Source organism: Ambystoma mexicanum, chromosome 9 (genome assembly GCF_040938575.1).
Source record: "Ambystoma mexicanum isolate Mex_15411 chromosome 9, UKY_AmexF1_1, whole genome shotgun sequence".
Lineage (NCBI taxonomy): Eukaryota > Metazoa > Chordata > Amphibia > Caudata > Ambystomatidae > Ambystoma > Ambystoma mexicanum.
Window position 1 is genome coordinate 1,306,409,363 of NC_090931.1, and position 26,275 is coordinate 1,306,435,637.

General features: G+C 44.5%; 1 protein-coding gene across 4 annotated transcripts in view; it reads left to right on the forward strand.

Annotated features, from left to right (window-relative positions):
- Positions 1 to 26,275, forward strand: part of MYLK (myosin light chain kinase) — a 1,914,870-nt gene that overhangs the window by 1,720,590 nt on the left and 168,005 nt on the right. For all 4 annotated transcript variants that reach the window (XM_069616671.1, XM_069616673.1, XM_069616672.1 and 1 more), the window contains 3 exons: positions 15,035 to 15,067; positions 15,154 to 15,247; positions 16,130 to 16,333. In XM_069616671.1, coding sequence (XP_069472772.1) covers positions 15,035 to 15,067; positions 15,154 to 15,247; positions 16,130 to 16,333 — 331 coding nt within the window. The remainder of the gene's footprint in view (positions 1 to 15,034; positions 15,068 to 15,153; positions 15,248 to 16,129; positions 16,334 to 26,275) is intronic.

Below are 26,275 nucleotides of genomic sequence, written 5' to 3' on the forward strand. Positions count from 1 at the left end.
AGAACTACAGATCTCAGAGCAATCAGATTGTCACTACACAGCGACAAGAATACCCAGAAAGATGAGCTACATGACAAAAGGTATCGTAAAAAAAAGCAATAGATAAAAGGGAGGACTTACCATTATACTATTTTGCATAGTAATGCAATCGCATCATATGAAAATGTATCACGAGCCGGTTTAGAGTAAAGAACCCTAAGAAAACATTGTTTACATCATTTGTGTGTGGCCATTTTGTTGATTGACGCGTGTCTCCAAGGCAACCACAATCACAGTATCAGCGGAGACAGCGTAACTGACAATTATAGGCCCATTAAAAGGAAATACTGTATGCGTGTTAGTCAAGCATGTGGAAGTCAGGCACCATAAGACAGTGAGGGACTAATCTCCTCTTCCTCGTCCCATTTATTTAAAAAAAAAGAGAGAAATTATTGTGCATGCCAGTTCTACCTTCTAAACTACCTTTTACATTCTGAAATAAAGTAGGAAAGTACATGGATGGAAATATTCAATGAATCACAATGCACTATGTAAATGCAAACAGAGAAAAAGAAGACAAATACTAAACAAATAATATTATTAAGCAGAAAAAGTCATACGAATAAGCAAGAGACAAAATACGACGAGTCAGTCAAGCCAAAGCAGAGTCATCGAGTTAAGTGGAGCAGGAGACTATACTTCTATAAGAAACATGTCTATTCATAGTGTCCCATCAACAGCTATGTTCCTACCAGAGACAGGTGAACCAATTCTACCTTGGAAGAGGTGGCTGAAGTCATTTGAACATTATGCCTCTGTGGTGTGCGGCACAAATTACAGTGTAGAAAGGGAGAAATCACTGCTTCTACATTGTTTTTAGGCCAAGCTGGCCAGGAGAAATATGAGGATTTATCAGATCTACCTGCAGCAGAAGGTGGGGATATGAAGGAATACAAAAAGTGCATTGTTAAAATGAACAAACACTATGAAAAGAAGTTGAGAAATGTATTGGAAAGATACAGATTTGGTAAAAGATCACAAGAAACAGGAGAAAGCGTTGAACAATACATAACAGTATGAGAAAATTAGCAAAGAATTGCAAATTTGGGCAGCAACTGGAAGAAAGATTAAGAGATCAGTTTATGTTAGAATGTGGCAGTACCAAAGTTAGGGAGAAGTTGTGGGCTGAAGACGATCCAGCCCTAGATATAGTGTTGCGTATTGCCAAAGAAGTAGAACACATGGAAAATTGTGTCAAGACATTAGAAGGTGGAGTGAAAGATAGTTTGATATTAGCAGAGTCATCGATTAACATGATTCAACCTACACAGCCTGACAATGTAAGCAATCCACAACAATCCCGCTATGAGAAAGAAAGAAGATTCCAAGGTGCAGGGCCAATCCAGATAAAATGGTGATGTGAGAAGTCGGGGATACAGTGGATGTGGATACAGTCGAGGACGCTTAATGGGAAGTCGTCGCCCTCAAACCAGTCAAAGAGTCATGATGCCTACCCCCGGAGCACCAGGCCAGGCCCAGCACCCCCGGGAGCAGGCATCACGCCCCGGGTAAAAGCCCAGCGGCCCTTTATAGGGGCTCTTTGGACTCTGTCCTGGCGCCGTTGGCGCCAGGCTCATGTTGGACATCAGTCCTGGCGCCATAGGCGCCAGGCTCATAAGGGGAAGTGTTTGGTGCACTTACCTGAAGCAGACCATGCTGCACACTCACCTGATGCAGACCATGCTGCATGAAGAACCAAGCCAAATGAGGCTTAGGAGGGACTATTTTTCTGAAGGAACTATTTTGTTACTTGGGTGGGGCTGTGCAAGAATACTCACCTGGAACTTCTACCAAGGCTATTTAAGCCACGCCCGGACAGCCACACGTGCTTCGCGTTGTTCTACATCCCAGAAGCTGAACGCTCACCGTGTCTGCTCCTGCGCCTGGACTCCAGCCACGCCCGCCTCGAACCTGGAACACCTGTAAGGAAAGAAGAGAAGAGAAAGGTGAAAACCAAGAACTTATTCAACCTTCTTACCTGCATCCGGAATCTTCACGCCAGCATTCCTGAAGGAAGACTTCCATTTAAAAGCACCGCGTTGCTCGCTGCAGCGCCGCGCTTCACTCACCTGTTCCCGAGACGCCACCCGGCTCCATCGCGGCTATCAGCACCGGTCGCCACATCTCTGCACCTAGGGGAGAGAAGAAGAGACAAAAGGTGATCAAGGGAACACAAGAGGAAAGCCGAATTTTCAGCCATATTACTTACCGGCTTTTCTTGGTGAACCATTCCACATCTCGGGTCGGCGCCGCATCTTTGGCAGGTACCGCACCCCGGCCCCTATGGGGAAAGGACAAAAAGACATTACTGGGGAATTATAAAGACATTTAGAGGGGTCGCCCTCATCACTAACTCACCTGATTTTACCACCGGCAATTTAACCCCTCAACGCATCGCCTTTGTTCTGCACCTGAAATAAAGGACAGATCACAGGTTAGGAAAAACAACCTAAAAGGAGGCTCACACTTGAACTTTTGCATCTTCATACTTACGGCGTATCGCTCAGAAAAGTCAAGTGGATTTGCCAGCGCCATTCTGAAAACCAGTGAAGTAACTGGACGAACACGCGCCCCTGCACCAGAAGCAGGATGGAGAGTTCATCCTTCCAAACCATAAGGTGAGCTTAAATCGGGGGTTTTGGAGGAAGTCAGAGAAGAACGAAGGGGGAAAAGGGGGGAGCAAGCACACTATTCAGCAGACAGTTAATCCCCTTTCTCATCTGCAGAAGGATATTCCTACGGGCCAGACAAGCAAGATTTGGGGGTCCTGTTCAATCGGTGGTCCGAATTCTGCGCATCACGCTTGAAGAGGCCACAGCAACCCAGACCAGACCAGATCCTCCGTGGGAGCCAGGTGAGCGTTACAGAACGCAGAGCTTTCCTACAAATTCCCACCCAGGCACTATGGAAACTTCTGAGACTGACCAGTTGGCCCAACTACTGGGGGAATTACGGGCCGAAGTACACGCCGCTCGTCAAAAGACTAATGCTCTCAGGAGGGAAGTGATTGTAACAAAGGAAAGAGCTGATGACCTGGCTAGACAGCTTTTGCAAGGTCAAGCTGGACAAACTCCTTTACCCGGTTCCGGAGGGAACCCCGCTCCTGTGCTTTCCAGTAACCCGGTGCAGATTAATCTACCTGGAAACATGCCGCTGGCCCCACCCGAACGCTTTGCTGGGGACCCCAAACGAATCGCCGTATTCATGAATCAGTGTCGTTTGCATTTCCTGTGCAGACCTGGGGCCTTCCCTAATGACCAGACCAAGGTAGCCTTTGTATTGTCATATCTCAGCGGCAGTGCTGCCGATTGGTAAGTTCCACTGGTAACTCAAGATGACCCGATTCTTCGTGATTTTCAAGGATTTCAAGCAAGCATGGAAAGGTTATTTGCTCGTCACTCCCAGGGGCAGGCTCTAGATGACGAACTTCTATCTCTGCGACAGGACAATCAAGACCTCCTTTCCTACATTGCAACCTTTAATAGACTAATTGTGGAAACTGGCTGGCCAGAGGATAAAAGAATCACGTTATTTTATCGAGGTCTACGCAGAGAACTTAAAGATGTCCTGGCCCAAGTTGTAAATCCGCCCCAAGAATGCTCAGAATATATAGACTTAGTGGTCCAATTGGATCACAGACTGCAAAACAGAAAAGCAGATCGGTCCAAGTTTGAGACCCGGGTGTTAGTCAAGACCCACGCTAACCTCAAGGGGGCTGAAGCCTCTGAGCCAATGCAAATCGGAGGAGTTAAAGGACCTTTAACTCAAAAGGAACGTGAAAGAAGACGGCAGATGCACTTATGTCTTTATTGTGGATCCTCTGGACACTTTCAACGAGATTGCCCGGCAAGGCCGCCCAGGAAGGTGGTAGGAGCCGCTGATAAAATCCATGAAACCTCTGTTTCGGGAAACGACCCCGCCCGACAAGCGTAGGGGTCCGCTTGCTGAGCTTGAAAACGAACTCTCAGACCTCGCATTTCATTGTGCCAATGGTCCTCGTAAATCCGGAACAGCCTAAGCGGTTGCATGCAATAAAGGCATACATCGATAGTGGGGCTATAGGAAACTACGTGGATCATGAATTGGTCTCCAGGATTAACCTCTCTCTGCGTCCTAAAACCAGCAAAGATGTCATCACCACAGTTGATGGAACCGAAATTGCCTCAGGACCGGTAACACATTCCACAGCTGAGGTGACACTTGTAGGTCCGGACGGCCATCGGGAGGTAGTTGTGTTTGATGTAATCAAGGCTCCACAGTTTCAGGTTATTCTCGGAATCCCTTGGTTAGAGACACATAATCCTCAAATTGATTGGCGAGCGAAGAGAATAACCTTTCCGGAGTGTGCATGAACCTGCTACCCAGAAAATCTGAAGATCAGTCTAGCATCAGTAACCTCTGTCTCCATGCAACTACCTCCGGAATACCAAGACTTTCAGGACGTCTTCCAAAAGGAACAGGCCAACACATTACCTCCTCACAGATCATACGATTGCCAAATCGATCTGGTGCCCGGTGCACAACCCCCTTGTAGTAGGATTTATGCCCTTACTGAGCCGGAGAATCTGCATTTGAGACAATATTTAGATCAGTACCTAGCCAATGGTTTCATTCACCCGTCAAAGTCTCCGGCATCCTCGGCTTTGTTCTTCGTGCCCAAAAAAGAAGGCGACCTTAGAACTTGTATCGATTACCGCGCATTGAACCAGATAACTGTTAAAAATCGTTACCCTCTGCCTTTTATCCCTGAACTCCTTGACCAGGTGAAGGACGCTTGCATATACACCAAGTTAGATCTCCGGGGGGGCTTATCATCTGGTACGAGTAAAAGAAGGCGACGAATGGAAAACGGCCTTCCGTACAAAATATGGACTATTCGAATACCAGGTGATGCCTTTCGGGTTGTGCAACGCGCCTGCTGCCTTCCAATTCTTCATGAATGATGTCCTTCGGGAACTCATCGATGTCTGTGTTGTCGTGTATATCGATGACATTCTGGTGTACTCCTCTTCGGAATCAGATCACAGAAAACATGTCAGGGCCGTCCTTGAGAAATTGCGCCAGCACAAACTGTTTGCAAAGCTGGAAAAATGCGTTTTCCATACCACCGAGGTTGAGTTTCTTGGATTCATCCTGACACCTAAAGGGGTCCGAATGGACTCACGGAAAGTGGATGCCATCCTCAAATGGCCATCACCTAGTTCGGTGAAAGGCGTCCAAAGCATGCTTGGTTTTGCCAATTTTTATCGCAGGTTTATCCCGGAATTTTCACGGGTGGTGCAACCCATCACTACACTCTTGCGGAAGAATAAACATTTTGAATGGACCGAGGAAGCTGAACAGGCCTTTCAGGAATTAAAAGCTAAATTTACGTCCGCACCTAATTTGAAACACCCGCGTCCTGATCTCCCATATATAGTCGAAACCGACGCATCCAGCTTAGCCATGGGAGCTGTCCTGTCTCAGAGAGACCCCGAAACCAACCAACTGCACCCCGTAGCATTTTGGTCCAGAAAGTTCTCGCCGCCGGAGATAAATTATGCAATCACCGATAAGGAATTATTAGCCATTAAGTCCGCCTTTAAGGCTTGGCGGCATTATCTTCTTGGCGCCAGGCATACTATCACCGTGATCACTGATCACCGAAATTTACAATATTTAAAAACTGCCAAGGCTCAGTCTTCACGACAGCTCCGATGGGCTTTATTCTTTGCTGAGTTCGATTTTGTAATCACTTACCGTCCTGGCTGTAAGAATGGCAAAGCAGACGCGCTATCTCGAATTGGAATGGGAGAAATGGACACAAACTCAGAACCTGTGCCGATAATTCCCGAACAAAGAATCTTGGGGATAACCACTTTACAAACCCTTGAAGACATTCAAGCACGGGTAAAACTATTCCTGGACTCTTCAGCATTGCAGGATTGGATCAAAAGGGGGTCTGACTTTTCAATCACTGATGGCTTAGCTTACTTCCAAGGACGTTTATTTTTGCCAGAAAAGGAATTGCAAGAACTGGTTATTTCCCGTCATCACGATACTCTGATGGAAGGACATCCTGGCATTGCCAAAACAGAGGAAAAAATTAAACGACAAATCTGGTGGCCGTCCTGGCGAAAGGATATTAAATCTTTCGTGATGTCCTGTGGAGTTTGCGCCCAAAACAAAGGTCAAAAAACAAAACACGTCGGTCTTCTTCAACCCTTAGACATTCCACCAGCACCTTGGCACACCTTGTCACTAGATTTTATCACGGACCTGCCCTCTTGTAATGGATAAAATACTATTCTAGTTGTGGTGGATTTATTTTCCAAGATGGCCCATTTTATTCTGTTGAAAGGATTACCTTCAGCTTTTGTTCTTGCCAAGGAATTCCTCGAAAATATCATCCGTCTGCATGGATTCCCGTCCATACTAATCTCCGATCGGGGAAGCCAGTTTATTTCTCATTTTTGGAAAAAGTGTTGTCAACTGGCACAAATCGACGTAAGACTCTCAACCAGCCACCACCCACAGACCGATGGTCAGACGGAGTGAACGAAACAGTCCCTTGAACAATATCTACGATGTATGTTGCACCAATCGGAGGGTAATTGGAAGGATATTTTATGGGTGGCTGAATATGCATACAATAACTTGATACACTATGGAACTGGTCAGAGCCCCTTTTATACCCTATATGGACATCACCCTCGTACTTCAGACTTGGACTCACCTTTGAGCCTCGAAATGCCCGCAGTGGACCATTTGCATTCTACGATTACTCAAGCCTTCAAGGATGCTACTGCACACTTACAACATGCGAAAGGGAAATACAAAAAGAATGCGGATCTGCATCGAAAGGAGGCGCCTCCATACCAAATAGGGGATCAAGTATGGTTGGCTACCAAACACTTATCGCTCAAGGGACCTCGGACTTTTAATCCAAGGTATTTAGGCCCTTACTCGATCAAAGCTATAATTAACCCAGTGGCAGTCAAGCTAGATCTACCAGCTAACATGCGGATTCACCCCATTTTTCATGTGTCGCTTTTGAAACCAGTGCAACCAGGAACCAGAGTAATAAAGCCACCAGAACCAATCCAGATAGATGGGGAGCCTGAATTCGAGGTGAAGAACATTTTGGACTCTAAGATCTCAAAATCAAAACTTTTCTATCTAATTGATTGGAAGGGGTACGGGCCTCAGGAAAGATCTTGGGAACCCAGCGACCACGTACATGCACCTCGGCTAGTAAAAAGGTTCCATCGGAATTTCCCGAACAAACCGAAACCTCCAAGGCTATTTAAGCCACGCCCAGACAGCCACACGTGCTTCGCGTTGTTCTACATCCCAGCAGCTGAACGCACACCGTGTCTGCTCCTGCACCTGGACTCCAGCCACGCCCACCTCAAACCTGGCACACCTGTAAGGAAAGAAGAGAAGAGAAATGTGAAAACCAAGAACTTATTCAACCTTCTTACCTGCATCCGGAATCTTCACGCCAGCATTCCTGAAGGAAGACTTCCATTTAAAAGCACTGCGTTGCTCGCTGCAGCGCCGCGCTTCACTCACCTGTTCCCGAGACGCCGCCCGGCTCCATCGCGGCTATTAGCACCGGTCGCCACATCTCTGCACCTAGGGGAGAGAAGAAGAGACAAAAGGTGAGCAAGGGAACACAAGAGGAAAGCCGAATTTTCAGCCATATTACTTACCGGCTTTTCTTGGTGAACCATTCCACATCTCGGGTCGGCGCCGCATCTTTGGCAGGTACCGCACCCCGGCCCCTATGGGGAAAGGACAAAAGACATTACTGGGGAATTATAAAGACATTTAGAGGGGTCGCCCTCATCACTAACTCACCTGATTTTACCACCGGCAATTTAACCCCTCAACGCATCGCCTTTGTTCTGCACCTGAAATAAAGGACAGATCACGGTTAGGAAAAACAACATAAAAGGAGGCTCACACTTGAACTTTTGCATCTTCATACTTACGGCGTATCGCTCAGCAAAGTCAAGTGGATTTGCCAGCGCCATTCTGAAAACCAGTGAAGTAACTGGACGAGTGCGCGCCCCTGCACCAGAAGCAGGATGGAGAGTTCATCCTTCCAAACCATAAGGTGAGCTTAAACCGGGGGTTTTGGAGGAAGTCAGAGAAGAACGAAGGGGGAAAAGGGGGGAGCAAGCACACTATTCAGCAGACAGTTAATCCCCTTTCTCATCTGCAGAAGGATATTCCTGCGGGCCAGACAAGCAAGATTTGGGGGTCCTGTTCAATCGGTGGTCCGAATTCTGCGCATCACGCTTGAAGAGGCCACAGCAACCCAGACCAGACCAGCGCCTCCGTGGGAGCCAGGTGAGCGTTACAGAGGCAGAGATAGGAGCAGAGCCTGTTTCAGATGTGACAGTCCATCGCATTGGGCCAGTAGTTCTGACTGTCCTGCTCTACATGTAATATGTAGAAACTGCAATGGGAAAAGTCACCTGGCTAAATGCTGCAGAATTGGAAAGAGCAGCATGAATTGGATTGGAAATGAAGGAAGTGATGAAGGAGAGGAATTTGTTTTTGCAATTTGTGGCAAAGACAGTGAAGTAGAATTGGAAAGTCCGAAGACCATCGTCATGGTGAATGGTAACCCAATCAGAATGATGACATATTCTGGAGCAAAATATACACTATTACCAGAAGCAATGTGGAAGAAAATAGGTCCTAAGTGGTTAAATGAAGCTGACATCAATCCCAAAGCCTATGGAGGGGTGACGATTGATATTATAGGATGGTTCAAGGCCACATTGGGCTTCAAAAATAGGATGGCCATTGGAAAAGTTTATGTCTCAAAAAAGGGTGCATCGCCTTTACTCAGTTGGACGCATCAGGCATGGCTCAAAGTATGACTGGACGCCAGTGGAGAAGAATCAATATATGCTGTGGAATCAATGGAAAAGGATGCAGAGAAGATAAAGATGGAAGTATTTAGAGATGGCATAGGATGTGTTAAAGGCATTACACACAAAATTCAACTCAAAGTAGGGTGCAAACCAGTTGCTCAGAAGTTGAGAAGTGTTCCTCTGGCTATGAGAGAAGAGGTAAAAAAGAACTGATAAAGTTAGAAGAACAAGGGATCATAGAGAAAATTGATGCTGCAGAATGGGTCTCGCCACTTGTAATTGTGAGGAAAAGTTCTGGAAAAGTCAGGGTGTGCATTGATCTAAGAGAGTTGAACAAATGTATTATTCCAGAGAGACAGCCATTACCGAACATCCAAGAACTGCTTTCAACCATGGGATCGGCTAAAGTATTTTCAACATTAGATCTTACCTCTGCCTACCATCAAGTTCAATTACATAAGGATTCAAGACATCTGACTGCATTTATCACACCAGAAGGATTGTATCAATACCGGAGGATGCTGTTTGGACTCATCTCAGCTGCCTCAGTATTTCAGGAAATTATGCATCGCATATTTGATGGAGATGAAGGTGTAATTTTCTTTCAAGATGATATACTTGTATATGCAGATACTGAGGAAGAACACAATAGAAGACTAGAGAAAGTCTTAAGAAAATTGCATAATGTGGGCATGACCCTTAGCAAGGAAAAGTAAAAGATCAATAGGAAAGAAATTGAGTACTGGGTCACGTCATATCTAAGGATGGCATTGCACCCAGACCTGAATTAATGTCTGCTATAGAGGAGAGGGCCACTCCAAACAACAGAGAGCAGTTGAGTACATTTTTGGGCATGGCTGAATATTATTCGAAGTATGTGAGAACCTTTTCAGATCACACAGCAGTGTTAAGAGATCTAACAAAGATGAACAGGAAGTTTCATTGGAATGAAGCGTGTGAGGAAGAATTCAAGTATATCAAGAATACCTTAGGCACAGCACCGGCATTGAAGAACTATGTGCAAGGACGACATACAATTATCACGACCGCCGCGAACAATGTTGGTCTAGAGGCAGTGTTGACACAAGTTCATGAAGGAAAGAAACATATCATAGCATTTGCCTCACGTTTACTAAGAGGAGCATAGAAGGCATATGCTACCATAGAGAAGGAAGCACTGGCTATTGTTTGGGCAGTTAATACATTCAGAAGTTTCATATGGGGAACAAGATTTGAATTACACTGACCACAAACCACTGGTGGAAGTATTCATGACTAAAGGATTAGATAAAGTATCAGGAAGAATAAGACAATGGGTTTCCAGGATGCAAGAATTTGATCTGGTAATGAAGTATATTCCTGGTGTTAAGAATGATGCTGCAGATTGTCTTTCAAGGTTGACAAATCTTCAAGAAGAGGGTGAAGGAGTATAATAACAACAAGAGATTATATGTTTGCTTCAGGATGCAGCTATCTCCAGAGTGGAATGGGCAGATGAAAAAGGATGCCAAAATAATGTTTGTAATGGAAAATATTAATAAAAGAATGGTTCCAATTAACAAAGTTCAAAAAGCTGTAGTTGAAGGATTTTGGAGTGTCATAGATGAATTAAGCTGTCAGGATGATTATCTCTTGAGAGGAGACAAGTTGATTCCACCCGTGGGTATCAGAGAGAGAATTATACAGTTGGGACACGAAGGACATCAAGGAATCTCCAAGACAAAGAACAGAATAAGGAACACATATTGGTGGCCTGGCTGCGATGTGCAAATCGAAAGGAGTGTCAGGAATTGTATCCTTTGCAATAAGTGTGACAAAAGTTGTGTGGGTTTGAAATATCCGATGGTAGTGACCGATGTACCGGATAGACCATGGAAGAAATTGGGTATAGATATCTTAGGTTCTCTGTGGAGTGATGGTTATCAAACTTTTTGTGTTGTGGTTATTGATATGCTGACAAGGTGGGCTGAAATCAAGATGTTGTCAAGTGTTACGATTAGGGGTATTATTGAGTTTTTGGAAGAAGTGGGTGGTCGTGAGGGTTATCCGGAGGTGATTTTGTCTGATAATGGATAATTTAAGTCCAAGGGGATGGAGGAGTATCTAAGAGGGAAGTCTATTACACATGCAAACAGTGCTATTTATCACCCCAGACAAATGGCATTGTTGAAAGTTATAACAGAATACTTAAGGAAGCGATTAGGTGGGCTTGGTCGAATGGGAAGAATTGGAAGGAAGTGGTGAGAATGACTGTTATAGCACATAGCTTTACTCCGAATAGCACAACAGGAGTGTCACCTTTTGAGTTGAGTAGAGGCAGAAGAGCCAACACTAAATAATTTCCAGCATGGATGAGTGATGTGCTAGGTATGGAAGTGTTGCTAAGGGATGCTGAAGCAAAGATCAGGAAGAGACAACTTAACAACAAATCATGCCATGGCAACAGGAGGTTCAGAGTTAGTGAGAGTCCCTATGTAGGCTGGTATGTGAGGATTAAGTTACCAGAGGCGTTGAGGATGAATGGCAGCAAGTGGTCAGATCCCATTAAAGTGACTGAGGTTTTCAAGCATGCTGTGAGAACTTGTGATGGGAGAGTGTGGAATAACGGTCGGGTGATGCTCATGTCTAGTGGTGGTAATGATAAGAGGGATGATGATGAGGAAGTGGATGTAGAAAATAATATGGTGGGTCAAAGTTTATCCTTATCAAATCCAACACATACACAGAGAGCGGTAATGTCTTCAACATCGCGATTTGGAAGGAGCTATAGGAGACCAGTTCACCTGATGGACTTTGGCGAGCGAGGAAGGTCTTGTGGAAGAAGAGGGATGTGTAGTATTGTATACTACAGCTGGCACTCATGAGAATTATTCCAGAATAGGGATGGAATGGAGTGGAACAGTGAGCTGGCGGTTGGAGAAGGACTCACAGATATGCCACTCTGTTCAAATCCCCTAATATATATATATATATATATATATATATATATATATATATATATTAGTATTAATTTAATAAAGCATTTATAAAAGTCTCCCCTGTGTTGTAGGATACTTCAGAAAGCAACAGATAATGCTTGCTTTTACCTTCTATACAACAATGTCTTCACAACACAGTAAAGCTATTTTCCTGAATTTCTTTCCTTCAACATGGTTGGGGATTCCATGGATGACCAATGGAAGAACATTGTCAGCAAAAAGTAAAATATGGGCAATACAGAAACAAAAATATATCATAGAAGCAGTTCTTTATTTTACCACAAAGTGCTAATATCCTTATGGTGAAGCTTGAAATGCCTTATGGAGGGACAGGGCCTCCTAGTTCTTGTCCTACCACTTCTTTCTGTGTGTTTTCTCTATGCTTTCTGCCACTGAGGTCCAGCCTGGACCTCTGGCAGTGCAGCTCTCTGTTTTATTTTTTGTGAACAACACCCATGGGATACCCTCATGGCACCCTTGGGTGGGGTAGACCCTTTTACCCCTTATTTGTGTTTTTGTGCACAGGGGCAGGGTATGGGCTGATGGCAGCTACATGCTGACCTGGCAGTGGCTCTGAATGTCCTCCATTTTGGGACATCCAGGCCCTGCCATAGGAATCAATGGATTGCTGATAGAAGGCAAGATGGCCCCTGTCAACTCTTTGTTTTTATTGCCTTTTACCTTGTTTCCCAAATTCCGGGGAAGCCCTGACTCTGTCCCTTTCTCCCGAGTGGCTGTTGGGTGGAAATTCTACATATGGCTCTGGGGCTGCCTCCTGTCAGACTTACTGGAGCCTTCCCCGGGGCTCTGTGTTGTGTGTACACTCTACGGGTGAGACCTTTATGAATGGATTCTGAAGTGAACTCACATTCTGTCTTATGGGTTTCTGGTTTCTGTGTGTGTGACACAATTAATGAAACAGCACTGACTGAAACTGACATGAATGCAGTGTAGTGTGCTAAAAGGCTGTGTATTTACCCCAATTCACATTCTTTGCTATGGGTGTCTGGGTGGAGTGAATGGCCTGAATGCCTGTGAGCCTGACTGGCTTGCCTGCCTGTTTGAATTCCCTTCTACATGTGATTGGCTGACTGAGCCTGGCTCAGCCAAGGTGAATGGGGAACAGATGCGCATATCTGGGGACCTCTCACTTATCAATTTGTTCAGAAGCTGAAGTCAAAGCAGAAGCAAGAAAAGCTGTTCCTTGAAGCCCAGTTCGAGCAGATTTCTGCTGCTGCATTTCTATGAGTAATCCAAAAAGCAGTGTTCTTCTAAGGACTGATCCAGAGAGGACCTTAGAGGGAGACCTCGCCCCAAGCTACGAGGGACTATCGTGCAAATTGCTACTCTTCGTCAGAGGTACCCTGGAAGCCAGTCCTATGTGCCTGCAATCTGGAGAAGAGGAATGCCCGGACATCTCGAGTCAAAGAAGTCCATTGGTGTCACCCAGGGTCCGGAGGTGCATTTTGTGACTGCTGGAAGTGGTTTTTGTCTACTGCCCAGAAGAGGGGGTACTCTGGCATAATGCTGCTGGACACCCGGAGCTGCGAAAGTTTGAAAATGCCTAAGAACATTTCAAGGGATATCCTTCCCATCATAACTGACCAGTTTTTCCCGGTGGAGAGAGTCCAGAGTCGCTGAGTGCAGGGGAAGGCCCGTCGGTGGGTTTCCCACCCCAGAAGCTAACAAAGACATCACAAGGGTCCAGACATGGTGAAGGTCCGATGTCCTCTCCAGTGGTCGAGTTCAGGTTACCAGAAGCTGTCTAGATGTCTGTGCTGCAGCTGCAGCACCAAAGAACCGGAAATCGAACAAAAAACAGTGATATTCCGAAACCCCTCACTAAAAGTGACCTATGCACCCATTGCCGCCAGACGTCATCGAAGGGTCCGAGGGGTCTTACTCTCATCTGCCAAGCCTTTAAGGAGCCCACAGCAAGTTTCATCTTCCCAGGACTTCTACAGTCTGAGAAATTGTCGACCAAAGGAGAGCACTACAAAGAGCCAAACTGCTGTACTTCAGAAAGACTTTGGTTCAATTTTTCTTGTGGACTCGGCATCCTAGTGGCTCCTTCTTCCAAGGGGGGGTCCATCCTTGGAGGGAATCATCGAGTGAAACCGAGAAACTCTGCCACTTCGGCGACCAAAGCACCAAAAGGTACTGTGATGAGCAAAAGCATCTTCTAGCCTCAGAAGTCATCCCGGGGTCCCAGATTAATCTTGGATCCTGTTCTCCTGTGGCCTCACAGGTACTTTGGGGTGGTTGAACCTTTTAAAAGATGCAGAAGGTTTTTGAACATTATTGGACGGGGCTATAAATGACAAGATAAGTTACTCCCTTACATTTCCCTTACACGTTGCCGAGGTGGGGTTGGGGATCTTCACACAGAATTGTATATCTAGTCTAAAGAAAGCATTCTGCCACTGTTCACAACTAACCCACCTTTCTTCCCTATTCTCTGATGATACACCTCACTTAAGAATTCACATGCCAATTCAAAACTGTCTGCAGTTTGTGCATCTATTACTGAATTTAAGTATTGTGGTACTGCATAGAGTGGATATATTGACCACTCTTTGAATACGTATTTCCAAGTGCAAAGTGCTATTTTTTAAATGCATATATATTCCTGAATCTTATAAAGAAGATATGTTATCACCTAACATTGTGTATGGACATTCCTTTGTGGTGGCTTTAGGGAAACACCGTACCTAAGAACCAGCCTGCATCGCCTCCTGAAAGCTTAAGACTGGCTGCTTGCCACATTTTTAAGAGCCTTGCTGGGGTGTGTCTTTACCCTACCGTAAAGGGGGCAGAAGTAAAGATACCCCCTCCAGTCTTTCCACTTATATTTTGGAAAGGTTCATTATTGCTTGAGATAATTTCCCTTACACAGGTTATGGACTTGGTGTCACCTGTGCCATAACTTGGGGTGGGCAGTTATCCAACGATAATGACCCTATCCAAAGTCTATAAGGCTTAAGTCTTTCCTGTCCCACCTTTCCATAATGCTTTTCACACAACCTTGCTTGACAAGCCCCTACTTCTAAAATTAAAAAAGGGGCAAAACCCTTAGAAAGATATCGCCTGTGAAACCCTATTTTGACCTGGAAGTAACTTGGCTGTTTTGTTTGTGTTTCCTTTTAGAACATAAAGAGGAGGCTGAGCACTCAGATGACGGTGAGTGTGTCAAGTAACACGAACACTGAAATACTTGGTAAAAATCATGGCCGTTTTTTCTAACACCCAATTTTCTCCCTTTTCAGAAGACAAAGAGACTGAGCAAGACTATCGGACGGTAACTATGAACACAACTGAAAAAGTGTCCGATTACTACGATATCATGGAAAAATTAGGAACGTGAGTCCAAAATGGTTTTCAACTTATATTCTTCATGATGAACTGTTCATAGGACACTTTTGAGTCGCTTACACAATATGGAAACATGTGTTATTATTGCATAATTTTAATGATATGTTGGCCGCACTGGTAGCAGCGATGGCATAGATTCCACCATTTTAGCCAGGCAATAATTACATGTTTACATAGCTAGAGTACCCCCCACCGCCACATTTAAGCTATAATACCCCATCCGGGGGTCCTTATCGGGTGGTAACAGACCTTCTGCTGAGGCCTATAACGAGGGCCTTCCACAGGTAGCGGCTCAAGGAGGGGGCCATTAAGGGCAAGTTAAATGTTGGAATCCACAGGTGGGGGTAAGTGTGCATTCCTTAGAGTCAGTGACTTGCAAAAATATGGCTGCCCTGGGAATGGAATGCGGGGGTCCGCGCAGAGCTCCTCTTCCATTTGCATGGTCATCGGTGGGTGTTGCTGCTCTAATGGCAGAGGCCAGGATCTGCTTCCGTGGCAGGGGCAACGTTGACATGGGGCATTGCAGATTCAGATAGGAGGGAGCGGGCCAAATGATGAGTATGGAAGGCAGCTCTGTGCCCAGGGTGATTCCTTGGAAGAAAAGCCTGAGGGATGAGGCGCTGGCCAATGGCATGGAATGCAGGCTTGTATCTGTAGATAAGACCTGTGCTCCCAGCAAGATGATTGGCTGTCTCATTCCCTTCCGATTGATCTAAAACAAATGGTGATCGTTTGCAATGGGGATATCTTTTGGGGAGTGATGTCAGAAGCACTGATGTTGATCTTTGGTTTCCTTGTGCTCGAGTTTGTATTGAATGCTTATTTTAAAAGGTTTAAGTTCTTCCAGTGACTGCTCTTCTGAACTTCCAGGGGAAAGTTTGGCCAAGTATACCGATTAATTGAAAAGAAAAATGGCAAAGTTTGGGCGGGGAAGTTTTTCAAGGCGTACTCGGCCAAGGACAAAGAGAGTATCCGGCAGGAGATCAGCATCATGAACTGTTTGCATCACCCAAAGCTCGTGCAGTGTGTAGATGCCTTCGAGTGCAAGTGTGACATGACCATGGTCCTGGAAATGTGAGTATCGCTTCATAAGATGTCTGTCCAGGTGATTTCATTATTTTATTCTGCTTGGACAAAAGCTTGGCAATCTGTATTGGGTGGACATTTATTGGTCGAAGCGTGCGATGCAGCTGACTGGGGCTCGGCCCTATAAACGTCAAGTTTATAATGAAATTTTGTTTTTGAAAAATATGTGTCAAATCAACGCCTCAAAATGCACCATTCAGATCCATTCTTTCAAATGAGTAAACAGTATCAGATTTAACAGCAAGCACCTAACATTGGGGGGCTTACAGGGCCTCTAACTTCCCACTAGCCCGATCCTAGGTACCGGCCTTGTGCAACCCCCTCCCACCCCGGCCAATTAGTTGAAACTTGGGGCTTCATCGGGGGTGCAAATCATTTCAATGTTTTTCTTTTTTTTTCGATGGACATGCACATCTTGTACTTGCCCAATCTCCCATCAAAAATAGAGAAAGATCCACGGCTATAGTAAATATTTGTATTGCCGCGGCCCGGCACAGACCGGGGATTGAGTGAGGTAACCAGAGCGAGCCTGAATGTAAGTGAGGCAAACAAGGGCTGTTGGTGATGACATGCGGCCGTGAGGTCATGGGATGGAGCAGGGGGGCCACTGGTAGGAGAGGCCACAGGTGGCTGGTGGAGCCATGGCAGTATCTGCCCATGTTATCAAACATCTGATTGGTTGGTTGAGCATCCTTACCCAGGTGTGGACAAAGCTACTACATCAACCCAGCAGCCTTGCAAGGCCAGGTGTAGACCCTAAGGTTGCATCTCAATGGCAGAGTCAGTGCACTGACCTGGATTCACACATCTTGGCCCTGCCAGTGGTGTCTGGATCACCCCCAGTCACCCACCACTCTCATGGTGCACGGGAGTCAGTAATTCAAGCTTTTGTGTGGCAATCCGCATGAACAAAGACCAGATGGTCCATCAGTTGGCGTTGTCCTTCAAACAAGCTTCGAAATGCGCTATGACATTGTTTAATTTCGCTAAACATCTGATTTGAAGCCCCTGCCACCAAACCCTGGGTCATATTACACAGGTGGTGCATGGCTATGAGCCCTGAAACGCACCAGTTATTTGCCATCCTAGGATTGTATTATGATCATTGCAGTAGGGGAGCGGCATGTGTGCTCTCTTTACTTGTCATTGCTTTTATACGTTCTGATAAACATGTACTGCACCATTTTTGTGGCAGTGTTTTCTATGCATATGCAGCACCACTTCGGGAAACCATTGGCTAATTCCATAAAGAAATATAGACTACACTTCTTAATCCTGCTCAAAGCATGGGGACATTAAGGTGATGTGCTGGTTACATATACTCCTATACGTTCCCCCTTTGCTACTGAAGGGCACTGGGAGGCCTTTAGTAACAGCAGGACTCAAGGGTGTTGTAGAGTGTTTCACCCTGTGAAGCCACTCAGAAACCCCAGATCCTTTGTGACATTGTGGGCCATGGGAGCAATCCTATTTATATCTGCCGATATAGGGATGGCTGTGCTTTGGGGAGTGGCCCTATCATACTGAGATTCAGCCACTCCTCTTCTAGCATTTTCCAGAAACAGCCCCAGGACCCCAATGATATGGCAGAGATTACAACCATTTTAGCTTCACTTCCAAATCATTTAGCTGTCTAAATGAGTATAAATGGTTTATGGATACAAACGCTTCAATGATAGGGTGAGCAAGGTGAAAAATGAGCACACTGCCCAGCATGCATTGTGCACTTAGCGATTCAATCATGCATGCCATTTACCGCAAGTACATTAGCCACATATAAAGATCTGTGGTCATTCTTGTGTTCCCAAAATTCTCTTTTATTTAATGCAAAGCAACCAGGAAACCATCTTTAAACAGTAACTTAGTGTCCGAAAAATACTTTATATGGGTATTCTAGGATTTGATAATGTGTGTTGCTCAGTAAGAGTAAGTGTAATGCTCTTAATGTAACTAAAATATAAACTGTAAGTAACAATTAGGAATTAACATTACAACATGTTAAAATGGGCCACTCTACAATGTTAATATAATTAAATTATAACTTTAAATGAAAACATGACCCCCCCCCCCTCTAAAAGCTAGCTGTGTTTATTTCTCTGGTCACGTGTCTAGGATGGTCACGTGTGATTTACCCAATGCACACCTGACAACGCGCGCCACATAGAGAGGGGCATGCGAGACAGAGGGAGAGGCATACATTTAGCGAGCTTGATTGGCGTATGATACGGGCTCTGACTGGCCTATTGCCCGAACCAAAAAAGCAAAATGCTGGTGTAGGCGTTTTGTTGGTGAAAGTGGGCCATTTTATCGGACAATGTGGCCCACTTTGATGAGTTGCTTCACTATGCAGCTAGTAGTTTTGACCAGTGTTGCTGAATAAATATTCTTTAATTGCAAAATGTGCATTACATTTATTTAAACCCCCCCCCCCTTGGGTATTATCCAAACAGTCTCCCACAAAAGGAATGCACTGCGTCTTACAACTGTGCGCCACTTTTTCATTGCTGCCCGAGACAGTTTTAGGCCCAGTCCGAGCCTGGTATGATTCACCTGTTACAGCTAAATTTATCAATGGCAGCCGTCCTACACAAGGTTCCTGGTCGCCCGTGTCTTGACACAGAGGGTTCTTCTTAGTTTAGTGATTGTTTCTGTGAGTGTTATAGATGATGTATTGTATCTCATGTTCTAGAATGTGTTGGCTGGTGCAGCACCCGTTCTTTCTGAACCTCAGGTTCCTATTAGCACAATTTCTTAAGCAATGATTCTTTGAGTGTCTTTTCTGCTGGGCCATAACATGCCCACACTACTGAGGTTTGTTCAATCTGCGCTATTTGTGCGCATCTAGCATCTGAAGACAGAAGCAAGGGCCACAGTGCAAGTTGAGAAACTTTCACGACCACCTGTAAATACCCCCCATTTCTTCATACATCCTCTTTCATGTTCAACACCAACTCTATGCGTTCCAGTACAAGCGTGAGCCCACATGGCAAAAGTTTATGCCGCTACACTGGTTGCTGTATGTCAAGGCGTAGACCGTTAGGGCCTGAGCGGGCAAGGTCCAACCAAAATCTGTAAATGCCCATTCAGCGGCGCTGTGTGGGAGTTTAGAGATGTTAGTGCCCCTACAGTGGGCCCAACCTCATTAGCTTCAGGTTACACTTGTTAGACAATCCTGGCTACGCCTCTGCGCATGAGGCCGAAGGGGTGTGGCCTACTACAGGAGCGATTGACAGCGTGCGGCCTTCTCCCTGTTCTTGGGTGCTCTCAATAGCCATTCTGATGCCACAGAGATGTACCCCTGCAGCCATTCCTTGATTGGCACGGAAAGGCTACCAGCTAGAATCCAGTCTCTGCATACATGTTAATTGACATGACATGACATAATAGGTTCTTTATATCGTGCTTAACACCCAGAGGTTTCTAAGCGTGGACCCCGGGATCGAACCCGTGGTGCTCCGTGTTGTCTTGCTTCCAAGGTGATCACATTGCCCCTGAGCTATTCTCCCGAGACAAGAACAAGATTTTCTGTTCATTGGGAATCTTCTTGATACTCTGACATATTCTGTAGTATTCTGGTCAAAATGCTCATAGGGGATGACTTAGTGACAACTCCAATGGGTTCTGCTGATATTAGTAAGCCTCAGAATCTGTACAAGGTTAAGGATACCAACAATGAAAAATGCATAATAGGCTGAAAGAGACATTACCATTAAGTATTAATTGTAACCATATAGATGAATTTAGGATACCTAGAATGAATTGCTCCCAGTACTGTAGCTTTGCAGTGCAGGCTTCGCAAGGCAGAAGGGATGTCACCATGAGTGCCAAGAACTTAGGTGAATTTGCAGCAAAGTTTATATATTGCACAAAATAAGCAGCATGGGCATGGTGATGTCTATCCACTTGTATGACGCGCCCTTTCAAATATGGCCGCCACTCATGCCACAGACCTCTCCCTTCCGAGACCAAGATGGAAGACAATTACATTAATGTTGTAGTGTTAGCAGGCATCACTTTGGTACAAACGAAGATACAACCCAGTATTTCGTGCATCGCAGTGCTCCAGTGCCCTTCACTGGATTGTGCTACTTATTTCCCTCTATCTCTGTCTTAATTCCTTTCATTTTCTGTCTTTCCTTTTCTTTTACTCTGCTCGGGACTGCAGTGCTCGTTCTTCTTCCAGTTATGTTCCTGCATTCACTTTTTTTTCTTTCTGGGACTTCAGCCCCCTTTCCTAACTGCTTATCAGGTGTTCTCTTCAACCCTTCTCCAGTTCTAGACTCCAGTTGTTAAGGGTTTTGTTAACCCAGCAGGGCTGGCACCTTCTCCTTAACTCTTCCAGTCAAAATGGCATCATCTCTCTTGGTTTCCCCTCAGGTCAAGGCGAGATGTAGCGTGGGCCATGCTCAGCTTAGCATGCTTACGAAAATGTGCCCATATGTTCATCTGAATTATGGTGTCTGGTGGTCTCGGCATCTGGATCAGGGATCCTTAACTACTGCAATGCTACATTGCTCATCCTTATCTAACGCCAGCAAGTGGTACAAAACTCTGCTGCCCGCCTGGCTGTTGGCTTGCCCAGATTTTGACATGTCTCCCTGACATTTCGGAGTCTTCACTGGCTGCCTGTTGCGGGCAGAATTAAATTCAAGACCGTGTTTGTGGTTCACCATGCTGATGATAGCTCTGGTGCACAGTACCTATGCGAGAAGTTTATCAAAACATACCGGAATATTCGATCTACTAACCATCTCCTTCTGTGGGTCCTACCTTTTGCAAAAGTTACTATCGGAGGACGCCCCTTCTCAGTTCCGGCTCTGGTCTTGTGGAAATCTTTTCCTCTGATCTTACGGGCCATTAGTGAACACCTGCCCTTCCGGAAAGCACTTAAGACATATCTTTTCTAGTCTACTGTCTCCTGTCTCTGCCTCTCTGCTTATTTACTTAGGCCGATAGCGCCAAGATACCCTTTTGTCTCAGCTGTGCTCAATAAATACATAGATTGATAACTACTATTGTGACATGATCCGATGGCAAAGTTGTTTTTGGATAGATGGTGTCCTCCTTTCACTAAACTCAAAGAAACCATACTTGAAATCCAAGTAAGACCTACACTTGACAGTCCTCTCTAAAAGGTGCACCACACATTCCAAGGTTGCCGAGAGGATTTCACAGGAGCTGTAACCCCTTGCACCTGCAGTTTCGTTCTAAATGAGTCTTGCAGCAATAGGTGTCATGATCTAGAACAGATCCAGCATAGAGTTCCTTGGTTATCACAGGGTTTAGTGCTGATCAAGTTAGAGAAAGGTGAATTTATGCCCTTTTACTTGCACTATCACCCATCCTATGGGAATCACCCCATCACCCCTGCCTTCTGCCTTTCTTTTCACTACAGACCATAACAGCACAAATCACCTTCTAGTTGTATGCCAACTTTATAAACTCACAACTAACACACACTATTTAGGGACCATGATCAGTCTGAGTTTAGAGAAATGGCTGCATGTTTGACCTTCTCAGTGGTGACCTGTGGAAAAATGTCTGATTAACTGCAAGGGGCGAGTGACCCTTGTTCTCTGGTATAGTCTGTTCTTTCTTTTCATATGCACCCCACTATTAGAATCCAGAACAAGATGGCCATGCTTCTCCTAATTAGCACAATTCTATCAGTGTAAATATATGGGGTGGCCAAGCTCGCCAACAATAACTTAAAGCTTTGAGAAGGGTCTTAATGTTAGTTTCGGGACAACGTAAAAGTCTTGAGTTTGAATGGGGTTGAAAGTAATTCTCTTGGCAAAGAATGCTTTGGCTGCAAGTGTTTGAATATCATGTTGACTGGCACTGCAACATTGGGAGTGAGGAGAACTTCCCGGAGGGCACAGCATTGGAAGAGATGGTGATTGCACCACAGATCAAATGGAAGTCCCCAGCGATTGTGAAGTAGCCTCTGAGAACTCTTGGCCTCGCAATTCCCATCCTTTGCACCCACAAGCGGATCCAGCATTTATGTCTAATCCCTTTCATCACTTTCCCACTTAGTTGTGTCCAGATCCCTTGACTAGAGTCAAACTAAAATCCTTATGATGACCATGATATTTCTTTGGACCACGTTCCTAAGCGACTACTGTGACATCTTGGCTACTGATGCTTAATTCTCAAGTATTTTATATAGCTTCATTTAATCAAATATGTATTTCCAACCTCATTGGACAATAACACGTTTGACATCGTTTATTCAAAAGAAAATCCATTGATTAATCTCACATCACGTGAGACAGAGCAAAACGACACATGTACTCTTGTTGATGACCAGCATGATTTGTTATGCTTTCCAAAGCATTTCGAGTTATTGTAACTCTTCTTCAGGGAATATCACCTACACAAAAATATAAACAGCAATGAACTCAGATGGGTAATTGTTTAAACTGTCCTTAGGTTCATCATTTACTTGACACTCAATAGAGAAAGCCGGAGAAACTCCCAGTTGCATAGATAAACAGCATGCTTCAACCCGCAAGAGGTCTGTTACGGAAACTCCACGTGTAAAGCATGGCCACTGCCTTAAAAGCATCTTAGAAGTGCCATACCACATCCTAACTAGTATCAACAACCAATATGTATAACCTAGCAATACTCATAATTAAAAATTCATATTTAAAAATAAATCACCACAAATTCATGCACTAATACCCCTCAAGTGAGGATGTCTCCCTGTAGGGGGCTCCTGCTTGATCATTGCTGGGAGAGCAGAGAATTACAAGAAACAGATTAAACTGTTTCTGTTTACAAAATGGATTCCCCAAATGTCTTTGAAAATTAGAACTTGGGGGCATATTTTGAAGCTTATTTTTCATAGGAACTTTAAAAAAAAATGTTAACATACATTTTTAATTATGGTCAATATTTTTAGGCAGTAACATTTTTAAGTGAACTACCTCTTTAAGTCCAGCACAGACCTGTTCTTGGGAGTCATCACTTCTTAGTCCCCAGGGATCCCATACGCAGGTGGCCAGGGAAAGGCCATTGCTTTTGGATCCCTATCATGCTTGTGGACAAGCAAGGGAGGATCACCTGGGTAGGGGGTCCTCAGGGAGTGGGGGTGAAGGACCTGATGGTCAGACATGGTATCCGACTGTTTTGCTAACCTATCTAAGCCCTATCCCTGCTTATATTTGAGTAAACTACAACTTCCCTAATTCCTCCCGACTTCACATTGACCAAACTATTGTGCTGAGGAAGGTGAGAAATGAGGACAGGAGGATTAAATATACTGACTTGCAATGGCTCTGTCCCTCTAATGAGGTCATGCAGAGCCAGGTACATAAGCCAAATCACATACACCTGCCACCTATTAACACTCCCTACCAGGTTAAAGGGTGACACGCACAAGCACATTCGGAGCAAGGCTAGGTACGAGAAGGAACAGATCTTTTGGGGCTGATACAAACCAGGCTATGGAAGTTGGAAGGCCAAGGGGTGATCGGCTGCTACAGAGAAGGAGAGAAAGCCAGGTGGGAATTCCATCCTTTCGGGAAGCTGCAAGTGTTACACAACTGAATAAATGAAGGAACAGAAAAGGGAAACCTTCAAAGTGCTTCCAGATGACCGGCTACCCTCCTAAGTGAGTAACAGTGTTGGGGAGGATCAGAGGGGGTGTTAGTAATGGCCTTGACTGCTACGCAAACAGCATTGAAGACATAAGCCTTATTAACACAACCAGTGAGTTATTGAGAGCAACAAAAGCCCAGTTTGTGTTAAAAGCGAAAGAAGGTATGTAGCAAGAGTTGAAGGTTGCATGTGTGACAATGACATGCGTATTGAAGACAACAATGACTGAATCATGAGAAAAGTATACAAAAGTTACAGAGTGCTCCTACGAAATGGAATCACACATTCGAAAGTCTCTGTGAAATGTTCTGATTTATGGAAAGTGGGAAACGAAGGCAAAGAAAGTAACCACAATCCTGAACGAGAGTTAATTGAGAGAAAAGCAATCTGTTGAGGATATGAACTTTGAAAGCTGCCAAGAGGGCAAAAGTAAAACTACAATCTCCAAGAAGTATTGGTGTTGCGTGTCAACTATAAAAGATACCAAGAGGACCAAAGTAAAATTACAAGTACCAAGAAGTATTGGTGTTACACGTGAACTTTGAAAGATACCACGGGGGCCAAAGTAAAACTACAAGTACCAGGAGGCATTTGTGCTGTGTGTGAACGTTGAAAGATGCAAAGAGGGCAACAGTAAAGACTACAAGTACGAAGAAGAATTGGTGCTGCATATGAAATTTGAAAGAGTGCCATAGAGGGCAAAGGTGAAGCTACAAGTACCAAGGAGCATTGGTATTGTGAAGTTTGTTGATTGTCAAATTCTCTAAAAGGAAGTCGAAGTGGCCATGCAGAGGTCTACGCAAAATCCTTGCAATTTTGAAAGTCTTCAACAGTAAAAAGTGTGAAGGACAAGCTCAAGCCTGGCAGAGGGAAGCCTGTGTTGAAATGTGGCAAAGTGAAAGCCAGAAAAGTGTGAAGCACAGAACGTGGGAAGGGGACCCCCACAAAGAGAAAGACAGGCTCGAGCCTGGCAGAGGGAAGACTGTGCTGAATTGTGATAAGGTGAAAAGTTCAAGGTGGAAAAGAGAGACAGGCTTGAGCATGGCAGAAGGAAGCCTGTGTTGAATTGTGGCAAAGTGAAAGCTAGGACCAGAACTGTGTATTTGTGGTAAGGCAGATGACACCTAAAGAATTGAGTAGATTGTCAAAAGCTTGGACCCCAAGGCTGAACTGTTGAATTGTACCAGCAAGCAAAAGTGTGCAAAACTGATAGAACTGTGCCAACCAGCTATCCCTGTTAAGGAACACTCGGTACCCCGTTCTACTGAACATGGGGAAGGGAGTTGTTACCTAAGCCATTCTGACATTTCGTTTAAGACACTATTTTTCCTTTTTGTATTCCCTTTGCACATTTGTCATTTGAGAAGGAGGGCGGGGTTAATTTATTTTTTTAATATAGGCCTTTTTATTTTGACTAGATTGAATTGTACTTGTTTATTGTTTATTTAATGGTTGAGACTACTCCCATTTCAGAGTTAGGTTCCAGTTAGGAATTCCACCAACCTCAGTAAACTACATAAACTTATAAATTAAACTAAATAAAGGTTTTCGAAACTTGCATCTATTGTGTCTGAGTCTACTATTGATACCATGCCTTCCTTAAATGACCTTTCAATCATATCTGTGCAGTCCATCCTCTTCATCTCAACAAATGTTATTTGTTCTCAAATTTGATATGGACACATGAGTTTTTTGCTTGTCTACCCCATTCCACTTTCCATCCTCCTTGTTTTCACAGATATCTGCATATGGAAATGTTCCTCTTGATCGCCATCGTAAAGTTGCCCATTTTCCTTCGAAGTGCCCTTTGGTTGTACACGCTGCTAGATGACTGAGACATATTGCATCCTGTGCAAGCATGTCTCTGTCAATAAATGTCCTAGATGCGTTCATGGCATACGGTATTAAGAACAGACATAGCAGCTTTTATCTGATGTTCTCTCTCCCACCTCTTCATTAACTGGTACCATAAATTATTTTTTAAATGACCCGAATTATCAAGATATGTATTTATATCTTCATGGTCTTCCTCAACACCCCTTTTAAATCGAAATAGGTGCCTAGTACGATTATACAGGATACTGTTTGTGCTTTCATCTGGGACAAAAGTACATGTTTCATTGTTACCCACCATATCTGTATTGATTCTTATAACAAGTCTAAATGCCATAATAATCAGGAGGAAAACACAAATCATAATACAGAATGATATGACAATTATTATTCCACGAAAACCCATCGACTTTCTTGATGGCATTGAGCCTCTTATATCATCATCCTCATCCTTGCTTAGCGATTTAATATATAACTGTAATTCTCTAT